This window comes from Cervus canadensis, chromosome 18, assembly GCF_019320065.1.
Source record: "Cervus canadensis isolate Bull #8, Minnesota chromosome 18, ASM1932006v1, whole genome shotgun sequence".
NCBI classification, from domain to species: Eukaryota; Metazoa; Chordata; class Mammalia; order Artiodactyla; family Cervidae; genus Cervus; species Cervus canadensis.
In genome coordinates, this window is record NC_057403.1 from 17,865,067 (window position 1) to 17,880,542 (window position 15,476).

At 53.2% G+C, this 15,476-nt stretch overlaps 1 protein-coding gene across 1 annotated transcript; it reads right to left on the reverse strand.

Moving 5' to 3' along the window:
- Window positions 1-653: 653 nt before the first annotated feature.
- On the reverse strand, window positions 654-9,983 carry CKM (creatine kinase, M-type). Its single transcript, XM_043438034.1, has 8 exons — window positions 9,841-9,983; window positions 7,457-7,670; window positions 6,345-6,499; window positions 5,781-5,913; window positions 3,652-3,823; window positions 2,256-2,379; window positions 1,666-1,855; window positions 654-1,159 (listed from the first exon to the last, which is right to left on the reverse strand). Exons 2-8 carry the CDS (start codon window positions 7,647-7,649, stop codon window positions 981-983), a joined length of 1,146 nt encoding a protein of 381 aa, XP_043293969.1. The 5' UTR covers window positions 7,650-7,670; window positions 9,841-9,983; the 3' UTR covers window positions 654-980.
- Between the last annotated feature and the right edge of the window lie 5,493 nt (window positions 9,984-15,476).

The following is a 15,476-nucleotide window of genomic DNA, read 5'->3' on the forward strand; positions in this document are numbered from 1 at the left end:
GAACAGAAAAGTGTATAGAGGAATCATAAGAAAAGAACTGGAAAGAAGAGCCTTTGGCATGTGGTATGCATTTGTTTGACCTTGAAGAAGCACACATAATAGAGCATTCTAGGAGACGTGGGAAACCATGGCAGGTTCTTGAGCAAAGCAAGGGAAGTTGAAAAGAGGAGGGCAAATTCAGATATGTTGTTTGACCTCCGTTTCTCCCTAGAATGGATCCTGTGTTTGAGATCTGAGCATGAGTGATTGGGAGCAGAGGTTGGGAAGGGCCCAAGCTCAGTTTGTGACACTGGACCACACCTCTCTGGATCTCAGATTCCCCATAGAGCCTTGTAATGTTTTAATTAGATGCTGTACCCTGAACTTGCCTCATTTTAGAGATGGGAAAAGATGAGAAGGGAATGGCTACCCACTCCAGTATTCTTGCCTGGAGTATTCCACGGACAGAGGAGCCTGGCGGGCTACAGTTCATGGGGTCGCAAAGAGTCAGACACGACTGAGCAACTAACGCTTTCACTTTAGAGGTGGGATAAAACGTGTAGCCCTAGAACATGCCTAGAGATGACAAGCCACTTTGAGGTCACATAGTAGCCAATTGCCGAAGTTTTTCCTCCTCCTCCTCCTTCAGTACTAATAACTATCAAACACAACGCTAAGGCCACCATTGCTTTTATTTGTTGCTTTGAGTGGAGAAAAAGCAACAGCTCCAGGTGAGGTCTATTAGCCAGAGCTCCTGGTGGTGGGCGGAGCTTGGGGGAAAGAAGAGGAGACCGTAAGGGAGGTTTTTCATTGGCCAGAACCCAGAGGATGGAGCCCATTGGTTGGAACTCTGGTTGGAACTGGAACTAGAAGGATGGATAGAGCTCCAGGTGGACCAAACGTTTATAGGCTGGGCTCCAGGAGGAAGGGGCGGGCCTCCGGTGGGCTGGGTCCTCCCTAGGGCTGGGGCTCCAGCAGTCGGCGGCGGGCTGGCTGTGCGCCTACTTCTGAGCAGGGATCATGTCGTCGATGGACTGGCCCTTCTCCAGCTTCTTCTCCATCTCCACCATGAGCTTCACACCATCCACCACCAGCTGCACCTGTTCTACCTCCGACGAGCCCAGCCGGTCGGCGTTGGACACGTCGAACACTGAGCCCACGGCAGCCGTGTCCACACCACCTGCGGAAGTAGGAGGCAGGGGCTAAGGAGCCAGCAGAAATGCTGGAGCGGGGCCTGGAACGCGGGCCGCCGTGCCAACAGCGCAGGCGGACGTACTGGGTGAATGCCTACTATGTTAAATGCATGCAGCTTCCTGAGCGTCTGCCTATTCTCGGGCTGGCTTTAGGTACCTCACCCCTCAACCATCCAACATCGTGGGTAACGGAGTGGAGCTCAGGAGCCGGGCTGCCTGGGGTCGAATCCTGACCATCCTCCCGTTTACAGACGGGAAAGTGAGGCCCCCTAGGCGGCCAGCGACATACACAGTGTATATTAACCACACAACCATGATGGTATATGGACTTCTCTGAGATAAGGCGTGCTGATGCCTATTTTCAGAGGAAGAACTGAAACTCACGGAGGAGCAGCCCTTGCCGACCCCCAGAACCCGGGGGGCTGCCCCTGCTCCCCTTCAGCCGCCGCCAAGGGCCAGCCCCGAAAGCCGCGTGAGGGAACGTGGGCCGCACCTGTGCCTCGCTTCTGCAGGCGCAGGCGAGTGAGGATCTCCTCGAACTTGGGGTGCTTGCTTAGGTGCGCCAACTTGACATGCACGCCTCCGCGCAGCCCGGTGCCCAGGTTAGACGGGCAGGTGAGCACGTAGCCCAGGTGCTCGTTCCACATGAACGGGTGGCCGGCTTTCTTGAATATCTCCTCAATCTGAGGTAGGGGGAGAGGACCCGGGATCAGCGCTGCGGGCGCCCCCAGATACACCCACCACCCGGACAGGGATCCGAGGGACGGGGGTGAGAATGTCGGTGGCGGTAGGACTCCGAGAGGGCGGAGGCACGAGATTCTCGGGGCAGGGGCCCGACCGCACAAGTGATGGCTGGATTCTGAGGGGACGGGGCCTGAGGACGCCTTGAAGGCGGATTCTTGTCCGCGGGGCTTGAGGACAGGGGTGGGGCCGGTTTCCCAAGGGGCGGGGCTTTGGAAAGAGAGGGCGGAGCACCGCTGAGGGGCGTGGCTTCGGCGCGGGGAGGAGCCGGGTTCCGAGGGGCGAGGGCCCGGAAAGCGGCTGGGAGCGGTCACGTGGAGTCACGCGAGGGCAGGCACCCACCTTCTGCAGCCCCACGCAGAAGCGGCGGAAAACCTCCTTCATGTTGCCCCCCTTCTCCATGGAGATGACTCGGAGGTGGTCCTCCTCGTTCACCCACACCAGGAAGCTCTTGTTGTCATTGTGCCTAGCATCGGGCGCAGCGAAAGGTCAGGGAGCCAGCTCCGCGGGAACCCCGTTCCCCTCCCTCTTGCAAACACACGTCCACCGCTAGGGGGCAGCGGGCCTAAGGGGCACGAGGCCTGAGCATCTCATTCTCAGCAGCTTACACCTTTAAATGTCACAGGACCCGTGAAATCTCGAATCATGGGATCAGTGGCTTTTAGGGTCTTAATTCTTTGCACAATATTATAGACTGTTAGAATCGCTGAAAAACGGAAACCGAGAATCAGAATTGATAAATCTTCCATGACATTGTGACATCGCAGAAGGAGTCCTAGGCTAGAAAACTTTAGAATCTGGAAATGGTTGAAACCATTGAGTCACAAAATCTGACATTAGTGGAACCTGGAAACACTTAAAATCTTGAAATCTTACAACCTATACTCTCCAAATTGTTTGAAACCGAGGTCCTCAAAACCTTTTAAAGCCTTTGACTATCAGAATCTGGCGGGGGGCGGGGCAGGGAGGGTGCGGAGTGGTTTCCCTGATAGGTCAGTTGGTAAAGAATCCGCCTGCAATGAAGGAGACCCCGGTTCGATTCCTGGGTCGGGAGGCTCTGCTGGAGAAGGGATAGGCTACCCACTCTAGTATTCTTGGGCCTCCCTTGTGGCTCAGCTGGTAAAGAATCCGCCTGTAATGTGGGAGACCTGGGTTCTATCCCTGGGTTAGGAAGATCCTCTGGAGAAGGGAAAAGCTACCCACTCCAGTATTCTGGCCTGGAGAATGCCAGTCCATAGGGTCACAAAGAGTCTGACACGACTGAGCAACTTTCACTTTCATCAGAATCGGGGATTAAAAAATTACTAGAAAGCCCAGCTAGCAACAATAATTAGCAATAAAAATCATGCCAGTGTCCAGTATGGATACTTACTATATATTAGACACTTTTCCCAATACTTTGCATAAATTAATCCATTAATCCTCATAAGAACCCCAAGAGCTAGGAATTATCATGATCGCATTTTATAGATGGAGATTTGGGGCAGAGAAACATTAAATTACATGCCCAAGATCACACAGCTAGTAAGTGGCAGCCCTGGGATTTGAACCTAGTTCAAATCTGGTTCAAATCTGAGTTTCAAGCTTCTTAAAATGTGACATGCAGACCACAGGGAAGGCAGGAGTGGAGGGCAAGATCACCCTGGAGAATTGCTGTTATGGTCTTGACTCTGATGGAGGGTCATGGGACGACTAGAGGAGGCGGGGCAGAAGGGGGGCATTGGGCAAGGGGCCTCACCAGATGCCACGGGCATCGGGCCAGTCTCGGGCCATGCCTGAAGCCAGCAGCAGCGGGGACACGGGCTTGTCGAACAGGAAGTGGTCGTCGATGAGCTGCTGCTGCTCCTGCTCTGTCATGCTCTTCAGAGGGTAGTATTTCCCCTTGAACTCGCCCGTCAGGCTGTTGAGGGCTGGTGAGGGGCCACAGGAAGGAGGGGTCAACAGCCTGCTCTACAAGTGGGCTGCAGAGGCCCTGGGCACCCCACACTGCTGTCCCTCAGGGGCCTGGGCCTTGACCCTGTGGAGGTTCTAAAGGTGTCTAAGCCCAAACTCATGACCTCCTCCCCAAAAAAACATGCTCCTCCGCTGTCTGCCCAGGCCTGGGAACACCCACACCATGTGCTCAAGACCAAAAACATGGATTCTCCCTTGCCTGCCACCAATTCTCACATCCAGTCAGTCCACCTGCGGGCAATAGTGTGCTGGTGCCCACTCCTGCTGGCTGGTAGGACAGAGTCAAAGTCTCAGGAATCTGGGAGCCATCAGTAAACAATATTATAGTATATATAGTTATTTGTGTATGTTCATAGGTATTCATAACACATAGTATGTATTATGTGTTGGAGGAGGAAATGGCAACCCACTCCAACATTCTTGCTAGTAAAATCTCATGGACAGAGGAGCCCAGCAGGCTACAGTCCATGGATTTGCAAAGAGTCAGACATGACTGAGCAATTGAGCATACACACACACATATATTATGTACATAATAAATATATAATACATATATGCATTTGTAGATATTCATATCTTCATAAGACATGACAAATATGTGTATAATGTATTTCTATAATACACATATTTTAAAATGTTATACATATTTGTTTAATATACTACATAATATGTTCTATATCATATACTACCTACTATATTATATCGTTAAAAATAAATTACAAAAACTATATTGGGTTGGCCAAAAAATTCGAGTTTTCCTATAACATCTTTCGGAATGAACTTTTTGGCCAACCCAGTATTTAAAATGAAGATAGTAAGTACTCAGGACTATCACTTGCTAATTACTTTACTACACTTACTATTTTCTATGTTCTTGAAGTCACCTGTTGTATCTGTGTGGTGGAAATTCTACATAAGCACATGCTGCTGCACATCTCTTCCCATTACCCCTCTCTGTATGATGTCACGTGGTTAGCTTAAAATTGGCCTCTGTAGGAGAATTTACACCAGAGAAATTGGCAGTTGCTGGCTGCAAATCAAGGCTGCTGCTGCTTTTTTTTTTTTTTTAGAGCCAGTTGTTAAACATTTAGCAGAATGACCCACTCTTTCTCCCCATCCCACTGCTCCCTCACTCCTCAGCCCCACCTGGACCCCAGCAGTTGCCCTTCTATGGCTCTCCTACCTCTGCCCACCATCTGTTCCTCACCAGGGGGATCCATGTAAGTCTGAACCTGTACCTTCTCTACTCACCACTCTCCTCATCCCACAGGGTCAGAGCCAAAGTCCTCCCAACAGCCCACAAAGCTCTGTACGACCTGGTCACCCCAACACCCATCTGACCTCATTTCCTCCCCTCTCCCCGTCACCCACTCAGCTCCAGCAACACTGGTCTCCTTGCTATTCCTCCAACACACCTTCCCACCCCAGGGCCTTTGCACTGCTGTTCACTGCCTAGATGTCTTCCCAAGGTTGGCTCCTTGTCAAGCATGTCTCAACTCTTTTCCAACATAGCTACGCACAGTCATTCTGTGCCACAACCCTTGTTTCTTGGCTTCATGGCATTTGGGCATGATTTTATTCTTTTGTTGGTTTCAGTGTTTCCTCTTATCTCCCTACCACGCTGACAGCTCTGTGAGAGCAGTGACCTTCGTCCATCTTATTCATCATGGGAACACCAGCTCCCCACACAGGGCCAGAACAACTGTAAATGTTTGCTGGATGGATGGATGAATAGATGGACGAATGTCAGGACCCTGGCACAGTTGGGTGTTAAATCTTGACAGCATCCCTTAGACCTCCCCCAGGGGTAATACTGCCGGCTGTCACTCACCAAGCACCCGTGATTATCAAGTTCTTGCAGTGTTTTGGCAAATGGGGGCTCAAGGGGGTCCAGAGCTGGGGTGGGGCTCTCACCGTCCACAGAGAGTTTCTCCACAGCCCGGCGCTCGCCGCGGGAGCAGTGGGGGGGCAGTGCGTAGCCCTTGATGCTGCGGCCCGTGCGGACACGGCTGCTGAGCACATAGTTGGGGTCCAGATCATCTCCACCCTAGGGAACGGGTGGGAGTCAGGGCAGGGCAGACCATCCTGTGTGCCCTGTCCCCTCCCCACCAAAATCAGATCTCCCCGGCAGGCCCTCCCAGCCCTCTTGGGCTCTCAGCTGCTTCCTTTGGTTCTTCCCTCCCTGCTGGCCTCTCTCCCCCTCCTTCCCTGGCTCTGTCTCTCTTTTCTCTCTCTCTCCCCATCTTTATCTCCCTTTCCATCTCTGTGTCTCTGCTTCTCCCTTGACTCCCTGTATGGTTTCTACCTGCTTTCCTCTCTCTCTCTCTCTCTCCCCCCAACCCCTATCTCCTTGGCTGTCTTCTGTGTCTGCCTGTCCATCTCTCTTCCCATCCCCCTCTGTTTCTCTCCATCTGTCTCTGTGTCTCTCTGGGTGTCTCCTCCCCCTCCCCCACCCTGCTCTCCCCCGGGGCGGCTGACCTTGAGGTTCTCATGGTTGAGGTCAGTCTTGTGCTTGTCCGTGGGTTTGTAGCCCCCATGCCGGTCCTGGATGATGGGGTCAAAGAGTTCCTTGAAAACCACGTAGGACTCCTCATCACCAGCCACACAGCCCACAGTCATGATGAAGGGGTGACCTGGGGGGGTCAAAGGGAGGTCAGAGGTGCTTGTCAGCCACAGGGAAGGCCTGGGCTCCTGGGTCCAGTGTAGACTGTGTGTGCACACGTGTGTGTATGTGTGCGTATGTGCAAGGGAGTTCATTGAGCACCTTGGGTCAGAACTGAGGAGGCTGAGGGTGGGTAGGAATGGGGAGAGAAGACTGGGGGAGATCGCGGCGGTATCTGGGGGTGGGCGGTAAGAGAAAGGCTGAGCACAGGACAAAGGAGAAAGGAAAGTCTGAGGGGCGAGTTACTAAAAATGTTACCACGTGAGACTCCCCAAATCAAGGAATCTTCCCCTAAAAATGTTCAGAACCTTGGAGACTATCAGCCCCCCACCAATAAGAAGAGGCTTTAAAGACCCTCTTGGGCTTCCCTGGTAGTCAAATGGTTAAGACTCAACACTCCCAATGCAGGGGGCCAGGGTTCAATCCCTGGTTGGAGAACTAAGATCCTGCAGGCCTTGTGGCCAAAAGAAAAAAACCCTCTTATTTCTCAAGTGGGGAAACAGAGGCCTGAAGAGAAAGGGCCTCTCCCCTCAGTCATGAGTTGGGGGCTGAGGCTGGAAGCTGGTCTCCTGCTTAGCCCCACCCGCCCTGGTGGGGTGTTCCTGGAGAAGGAACCCCCCGTCAGAGTCAGAGCGCTCACTCAGTGCCAGGAGCCGCTCCACATGCCTATGTTTGCCCAACCTGGGTGCCCATTTTTCAGGTGAGGAAACTGAGGCCTGGAAGATGCAATAGCCTCCCTCAGGGGCGTCTCACATGATGCTCGCACACATTGAGCGAGTGGTTTGCCACCTGCCAGACCCTGTCCCAGGCCCTCACACATTCAACTCATCTGTTTCTCACGGCAGCCCCATGAGTATGGTCCCCACTTTACAGATGGGAAAACTGAGGCCCACCTCACAGCCCCTGTGACGCCCCCCCGGAGGCCTACCTGGGTTGTCCACACCTGTCTGGATGACATCATCCAGAGTGAAACCGGACGGCGTTTCCTTGTCCCGCAGCTTCTTGTACAGCTCAAGGGTCAGCGCCTTGGCCATGTGATTGTTGTGCTTGCTGAGGTCTGGGTACTCCTCCTCCGGCTTGAAGTTCAGCTTGTGCTTGTTGTGGGTGTTACCGAACGGCATGGTGGCGGCGGTGTGGGGGGCCTGGTGGGGAGGGGTGGAGGGGGGTGTTAGGTCACACCCACAGAGACCAGCTAGAGAGCAGAGCCAGGCCCTGGGGTCAGGCAGGCCTGAGGGAGCCAGGGGGATCCTCTCTCTGAGCCCGTGCGTCTCTGGGATGTATCACGAGTCTGGGGTTGGGGTCTGAGCTCTGCCTTATCCTGCTGGTGACCCCAGGCTAGTAACATTGCTAGAGACTCAGTTTCTCCAGCTGGAAAAATGGAGGGAGGAACCCCTCAAGCCGTAGTAGTAACTGTGATAAGATATTATAACTGAAAAAAAAAAAAGATATGATAACTGATAGATAAGAGTGTCGGTTCCAGAATCAGGCAGCCTGGCTTTGAATCCCAGCTCTGGTGTGTGACCTTGGGCAACTTGCTTAACCTCTCTATGCCTCAAAGTAATCACCTGTAAAATGCAGGTAGAATAGCATTCATCTCATGGAGGTGTTGGAAGGATGCGATGAGTTCATTATGTAAAGCACTTAAAATAGTGCCCGACACACACCAATCATTATTTTGCTAGCTATTGTTGTTATTGTTTTTTTGAATTACGAGGAGCTGGTGAGGGTGGAGGATGTCGCTGGGAATGAGTGTGCGAGCAGAGAAGGGACATTCTCTCTATGAAGATTCTTGGGTGCTCAGTCGAGGGAGGAGAGGCAGGGTGGGAGGGATGGCTGGGGGCCTGCCCTCACCTCTGCGTGCTGACACTGTCCTGCGGGGCACAGTTAAGACAGAGCTGGGTTCAAATCCCATCTGTGCCATCTCTGGGCTTTGTGACCCTCGGTCAGCTGCTCAGTCTTTCTGGGCCTCTGTCTTCTGTGAACCGAACCTTCCCCATGGGGTTGCCAGGAGGATTCTTTGAGCTCCAGCATGAAGCCAGGTGAGCACACCCCAGCATGGAGCTGGGACCTGGTAAAGAACCTGCCTGCCAATGCAGGAGATGTAAGAGATGAGAGTTCACTCCTTGGGTCGGGAAGATCTCCTGGAGGAAGAAATGGCAACCCCTTCCAGTACTCTTGCCTGGAGAATCCCTTGGACAGAAGAGCCTGGTGGGCTAACACTCCATAGCGCCACAAAGAGTCTGAAGCAACTAGCACGCACACCTCTAGAAGGGTGGCTGCTGCACTGTTATTATTACTTTTATTCACAAGACCCAGGAGGAGGGAGGCCCCTTTAGCGGTGCTGGTAGGGACGAGATGCTCATTCCCAGCTCCAGGAATGGGGAGCGGGCGGGACGGTGTGAAGGAGATGGGCATGAGGGTGAGCTGAAGGCCGAGGCATCAGGCCAAGGGGGCTGGAACCCACGAAAGCCTTTGGAGTTGATGTCCAGGGTGGGGATTTATTTTTAGAATCTGGCAGACTCCTCTCCCCCACCCCCAGCTGCCACTCCACCCCCACATTCCAGGGGCTCGGCTTGCACCAAGTCAGCAGGCCAGAGACAGGTGGGCCAGGGTGGCCGGGAGGACATGCATTCAGGCTTTGGGGCTCAAGGGCTTTCAACCCAGAAAGGCCCCTTCAGAGCATGTCCCCACCCCCATCTCTTCTGGGGGCACGCCGGGAGAGGGCAGGGAAGCAAGGTGGGGGAGCCCAAAAGATACCAACAGATGTAACCCAGAGCCCCTCATGCACACACCCCCACGCACCCCCAGGTCGCACGGTAAATGGGCCCACATGTGCACACCTCCCAGCTCAGGGACACCCGGCATACAGGGGCTCATGCAGGAGCCACGGAAAGTCAGACAGACACAAGGTCACACTGTGCAGAACACAATGGGCCACAAGGTCACCAAGGCAAAGAGCCTGACAGGTGATACACAGACACCTCCCACGGCTTACGGCGCCCCGTCCTGGTAACAGACCATCATGAACAAGGCCTGGCCCGCAGCCCCTTGCAGGGCAGAGACAGCTGGCCGCTGTCAAGGCTCCTTTCCATCCTGGGGTCTCCCCCCAGAACGCTTGCCCCCGCGATCACAAGCCACTGCCAGGAGTCAGGGGCTCCCAGGTGGCGGGGACTCTCTGACACAAGGACCACCTTGCCACACACCTGCACGCGGGGGCATGTGGGAGGCAACGTGCAAGGCCCCTTCCAGAGACAGTGCGAACTCTGGCTCCCATGGAAGACACTCCACTCTGGACCCTTCCCCGGGCAGTACCTGGCTGGGCGTTAGCTGGAAGGGGCTGTCTGTATCCCGGAGGCGACACTGACCCAAAGGAAGGGCTTGCAGCCCTGGCCTTATATAGGGGGGGCCTGGGCCGTGTGATTGGCTGGGAGGGGCTGCCCCTTGGGAGTGGGCCGGAGGGCAGCTGAGCTCTCCACCTCACTGCCCGGGCATCGTGCCCACCCCGAACCCAGGCATGCCTCGCGCCCAGCCCCATAGCCTTGTATGGGCTGCGCCAGGGTCTGGGCCCATAATCCCCCCCGCCACCAAGCTGGTCCCCCGACCAAGTGCTGAGTCGGGCTGGCAGGGACGGCTGGACCCCGGCCAGGGCCACGGGATAGTGTCAGAAAACGTCCCAGGCACGTAGAAGTCACCCTCCCCTGGCCCTCTGCTAGGCCACTGCCTCCCCTGAGCCCCCAGTGGCCTTGACCCCAGCACACAGCAAGTCCTGAGCCCTGTCCCTGGGGAAACCTTGCAATGGCCCCTGAAGGTCAGGTCTTTGGTTTTCCTGCAGAGGAAAGGCCCCAGAGAGGCTGTGTGACTTGCCTGCTGTCACCCAGCTATAGGGAATGTGTGACCAAGGCCGGGGTGGGAACAGGGGACAGCTGACCCCAGAAGCCTGTGCTAGGATGCACCTTCCTCCTCGGAAGTGCAGGGGAGGAAAACTGAGGCTGGGCCAAGCTAGGGCGGATCTCACTCAAGGCCAGGTTGAAGGTGGTGGTCACCCTTCCCACTCCAATCCACCAGCCCAGTGACCCGGGGAGATTTCCGCCGTGGAGGGTACAGGGAGGGACGGCCTGCTGGGAAGGGAGTTTATTTTTAGAGCTCACTGCTGCGATCTCCTCTGGGAGACCCGAGGTGCTGGGGCTGGGGGGGCGTGGGGGCAGGTGTTGGTGGGGTGAGGTCACCACGTGTCCGGGTTAATTATAACCCAGCGTCTCGGGTGTCCCTTGGCCTCGCCTCCTTACAAGGGCAGCCGCGAACTCGGGAGGCCACCCCTAGCCACGGTGGAAGGGGGCTGGGTGGTAGCTCAGGTCAGGGACGCGCTCAGATCCAGGCTTGATCGGGGACCGCAAGGGCTGAGAAGGAGATCCTGCAGAAATGGGACGGCACAGCGGGAATGGTGTCCTCGGCCTGGAAGGCACCAAGACTGCAGGATGCACGGATCGGGCAAGTCCAGGGAGCAGGAAATCAGGGAGCACCCAGTATGGAAACAAAGAAGAGAATGTTCCTTTCCTCTGGAGTTCCTCCCTCCTCCTGGGTCTACCCCACTTCTTCCTAGGCAGGGAGCACTGATCTAGGGAAAAGGGGGCCCTTTCTGCCTCTCCCGATGTTCCTGGTGGGAGGGGGGCTATTTAGAAAACTTTTCTCCTTGGGGCCTAGTCCCTGATCGCTCCCCTCACTGTCCTGTCCCAGCAAGGTCAGTGGGTCAAAGCACTCCTTCATAGTTACAGAAACTGAGACCCAGAGAACTAAAAGGAACTGGTCTAGAATCGTTATGCGTGTATCATGTCAACAATTATTTATTAAGCACTTACTGGGACCCAGCAGAAGATAACCCAAACCCCTGTCCTCATGGAGGTAACATTTTAGTGAGGGTGAACAAGTTGTTATACATTTTAATGTTGGGGACAATGGGGCTTTGAAGGAAAGGGACAGAGGGTAAAAGATGCAAGTGACGGGACACAGCGGAGGAGATCAGGTCAGACCTCGCTGGGGAGGTGACATCCAAGCAGAGACCAGAGGGAGCCAGCCATGTGGATATCTGGAAGGGCGACAGCAGGTGCAAAGGCCCTGAGGTGGGAGTGGCTTAGCATGTCAGAGAGACAGGGAGGAGGCTGGAGCAGATGGAGGGGAGAGTGGGAGGAAGAAGATGAGGTTGGAGGGGGGCCAGGAGCAGATCTGTAGGGTCCTAGGGCTCTGATGGGAGTCCCTGAGGGTTGTGAGCAAAGGAGAGACAGGATCCAGCCACGTCACACACAGCCCAGCCCCCAGGGCCCCTAATAACCCCTTGTGTGGACATCTGACATTCCTCTTGGCCACAGAGCATCCGAAGCCCTTTCTACATTGAGGGAGTTCCCCACCCTTTGACCACCTCCTTTGGAGAAGCCCAAATGTCAGAAACTCAGTTTCCCAGAACCCTTTGCAGCAATGGTTCGGTCATGTGACCTAGGAGGAGCCAATCAAACCCTCCAGTAGGATCTTGCAGTCATGTGACCTGGGCTGAGCCAATCAAACCCTCCAGCAGGATCATAAGCTCTGCCTCCTTTATCTTGAGTCTTGCAGAAACAGTTGGCCTTGGGGAGCACTGTGAGCCTTATCGTATAACTTCCACTCCTTGAGTCCCTCAGTCTCCAAGGCTTGTCCCTCCCCGTCCCATACCTCAAGAAAGTGAAGTCGCTCAGTCGTGTCCAACTCTTTGTGACCACTTGGACTGTGGCCCACCAGGCTCCTCCGTCCATGGGATTTTCCAGGCAAGAGTACTGGAGTGGGTTGCCATTTCCTTCTCCAGGAGATCTTCCCGAACCAGGGATTGAACTCAGGTCTCCCGCATTGTAGGCAGACACTTTACCGTCTGAGCCACCACAGGACCTCCACATTCCCTCCTGCCCTAGTCTCCTCGCTGGTCTCCTGACCCAGTCTTGGCCCCTCCCACCTCTCTCTCTGCTGACCTCTCCTGCTCAGAACCTGCCATGGCTCCCCAGTGCTCGCCAGAGAAATGAGTATTTGTTGACTAGGTAAATGATAGCCTTATCAATCAGTTGGAAACCCCTCCACCCAGCTTAGGCAGAAAGGGCTTTCCTACCAAATGCTTACAAGATTGTTACAAGGGCTGAAGGAACAACTCTTGCCCTCAGAATCATGCTTCCTCCGGGAAACTGGACATGCTAGAAGGAGGTTAGCATGGAGGTTAAATGGCCTCTCCACTTTGTGGGAAAGATTGAAGGCAGGAGGAGAAGGGGGCGATAGAGGATGAGAAGGTTGGGTGGCATCACTGACTCGATGGACATGAGTTTGCAAACTCTGGGAGATAGTGAAGGACAGCCTGGCGTGCTGCAGTCCATGGGGGTCACAAAGAGTTGGACACGACTTAGCGACTGAACAACAGTTAACTCTCATGGAGCACTCCTACATGTCAAGTGAAGTCGCTCAGTCGTGCCTGACTCTTTGCAACCCCATGGACTGTGTAGCCCAGCAGGTTCCTTTGTCCATGGAATTTTCCAGGCAAGAATACTGGAGTGGGTTGCCATTTCCTTCTCCAAGTACATGTCAAGTACTAGGCTAACTGCTTGACATTTACTAACTCATTTACTTCTGAGCCTTACCAACAGTAAGGCTCAGAGAGGTTAACTGACTTGTCCAAGGTTGCACAGCTGGGAAGGAGCAGAGCTGGGACTCCAACTGGCATAGGGCTGCTGAAAGTGGGTTCAGGGTTTGGTGAAGATAATTTCCAGGCTTCTCAGCAAGGTGAGACTATATTGTCAGCCCCAGTGTCCCTTTCTAGGTCTTCAGGCCCACATCCCCTTGCCCACTTCATCACCCTAGCAGTCTGACTTCAGGTTTCAATCACTGTATGGTATTAACCAGTTTTAGTTTTCCAACAGTGCTATGAGGTAGGTCCTGAAAATTTTACACAGCAGGAACGTGAAGCCAGAGAGTCTGAGTCACTTGCCCAAAATCACTCAGCTGGAAAGAAGCAGACTGGATGAGGTAGTCACTCCCTTCCTCACTTCCCCTCATTTTACAAAGAGTGGATGCTGAGGCTGCAAAAGGGCCCAGGATTACAGAATTCCTTGTATTCTCAGGAGGCAGAAGGTACAAGGATGCTTTATGGGTTCTCTCTTATAAGGGCATTAATCCCATTCATGAGCGCTCCACCCTCATGATCTAATCACATCATACTAATACCAAAGGCCCCGCCTATTAATACCATCACCTTTGAAGGTTAGGATTTCAACATATGAGAAAATACATTAAAATCATAGTTGTTTGTTGTTGTTTAGTCGCTAAGTCATAGCTGACTCTTTTGCGACCCCTTGGACTTTAGCCCACCAGGCTCCTCTGTCCATGGGATTCTCCAGGCAAGAATGCTGGAGTGGGTTGCCATTTACTCTTCCACGGGATCTGCCCAACCCAGGGATCAAGCCTGGGTCTCCTGCATTGGCAAGCAGATTCTCTACCACTGAGCCACCAGGAAAGCAAGTAGATCATAGTACCAAAGATATATTGCTAAAGTGAAAGTGTTAGTCACTCGGTTGTGTCTGACTCTATGCAGCCCCATAGACTTTAACCCCATAGACTTTAGCCCACCAGGCTACTCTGTCCATGGGATTCTCCAGGCAAGAGCACTGGAGTGGGTAGCTATTCCCTTCTCCAGGGGATCTTCCTGACCCAGGGATCAAGCCTGGGTCTCCTGGATTGAAGGCAGATTGTTTACCATCTGAACCACAAGGGAAGCCACCTAAGTGAGGGAAATTATATATATACCTATTACCACAAAAATATAGTGAAACACACCACCGCAAAATGCAGGAGCTTAAAAGCGGATGTGGGGCTGGCTAAGAGTTGGTTGTTTTGGGCTGGGTGCAACTGGGAAGCTTTGTTCCATACCATTATGTTAAAAATGAGACAACAGGCTCAAAATGCTAAGACCCATGTCATAAAATCAAGGCTTAACGACAGTTGCGTCTTTTCTGGAGACTGAATCTTAAACCAGCCACTCAGATCAGCTCTAGTTAGGTAATCTGCCCAGACAGGTGCCTGCTGTCCCTAAAGGAAAGCGACCTCACAATAACCAGTCTGCTTGTTTGCCTGCTTTGTTGTTCCAGGAGCTTTCGTTCCTGCTCCCTTCCTCCTATGAGAGTCTTCCATTTTGTTTAGTTCCTCGAAGCTCCTTTCTGTCTGCTGGGTTGGGTGCTGCTTGATTTGAATCGATTTTAACTAAACTCAATAAAATGTTAACATGCCTCAGTTTATCTTTTAACAATATGGAGATGCTATGGTAAGAGGGAACACACAGGGGCTACGTCATGCCTCCACCTGGACGCAAGAGGGAATCTTCAAAGTCCCTGAGATCTAAGCTCAGAACTGGGAGGACTGTCACTTGTGCTTCTCTGTGATTGGCCAAAGCAAGTTGCCACACCCAAAGTCAAAGCCATCTTGACCCTCCGGGGGTCAGGTTTTTCTCATTTGCGTTTTTCTTAAATGGTCACTGACACTCAGTTGTACACAATTCATTTCTGTGGACTAGCTCAGGAAGATATTAGAAACTGGTAATCATGTCTGTCAAAATAACTGCAGATGGTGACTGCAGCCATGAAATTAAAAGACGCTTACTCCTTGGAAGGAAAGTTATGACCAACCTAGACAGCATATTAAAATGCAGAGACATTACTTTGCCAACAAAGGTCCATCTCGTCAAGGCTATGGTTTTTCCAGTGGTCATATATGGTTGTGAGAGTTGGACTGTGAAGCAAGCTGAGCGCTGAAGAATTGATACTTTTGAACTGTGATGTTGGAGAAGACTCTTGAGAGTCCCTTGGACTGCAAGGAGATCCAACCAGTCCATCCTAAAGGAGATCAATCCTGGGTGTTCATTGGAAGGACTGATGTTGAAGCTGAAACTCCAA

What these genes read in the sequence shown, in the direction of transcription:
- CKM (XM_043438034.1), bottom strand. Translation starts at nt 7,649, where the DNA reads ATGCCGTTCGGTAACACCCACAACAAGCACAAGCTGAACTTCAAGCCG. An exon ending in TCAACCATGAGAACCTCAAG is followed by an intron (nt 5,914 to 6,344) that starts GTCAGCCGCCCC and finishes CCCGTTCCCTAG; the next exon opens with GGTGGAGATGATCTGGACCC. An exon ending in CCTGCAGAAGCGAGGCACAG is followed by an intron (nt 1,160 to 1,665) that starts GTGCGGCCCACG and finishes CTACTTCCGCAG; the next exon opens with GTGGTGTGGACACGGCTGCC.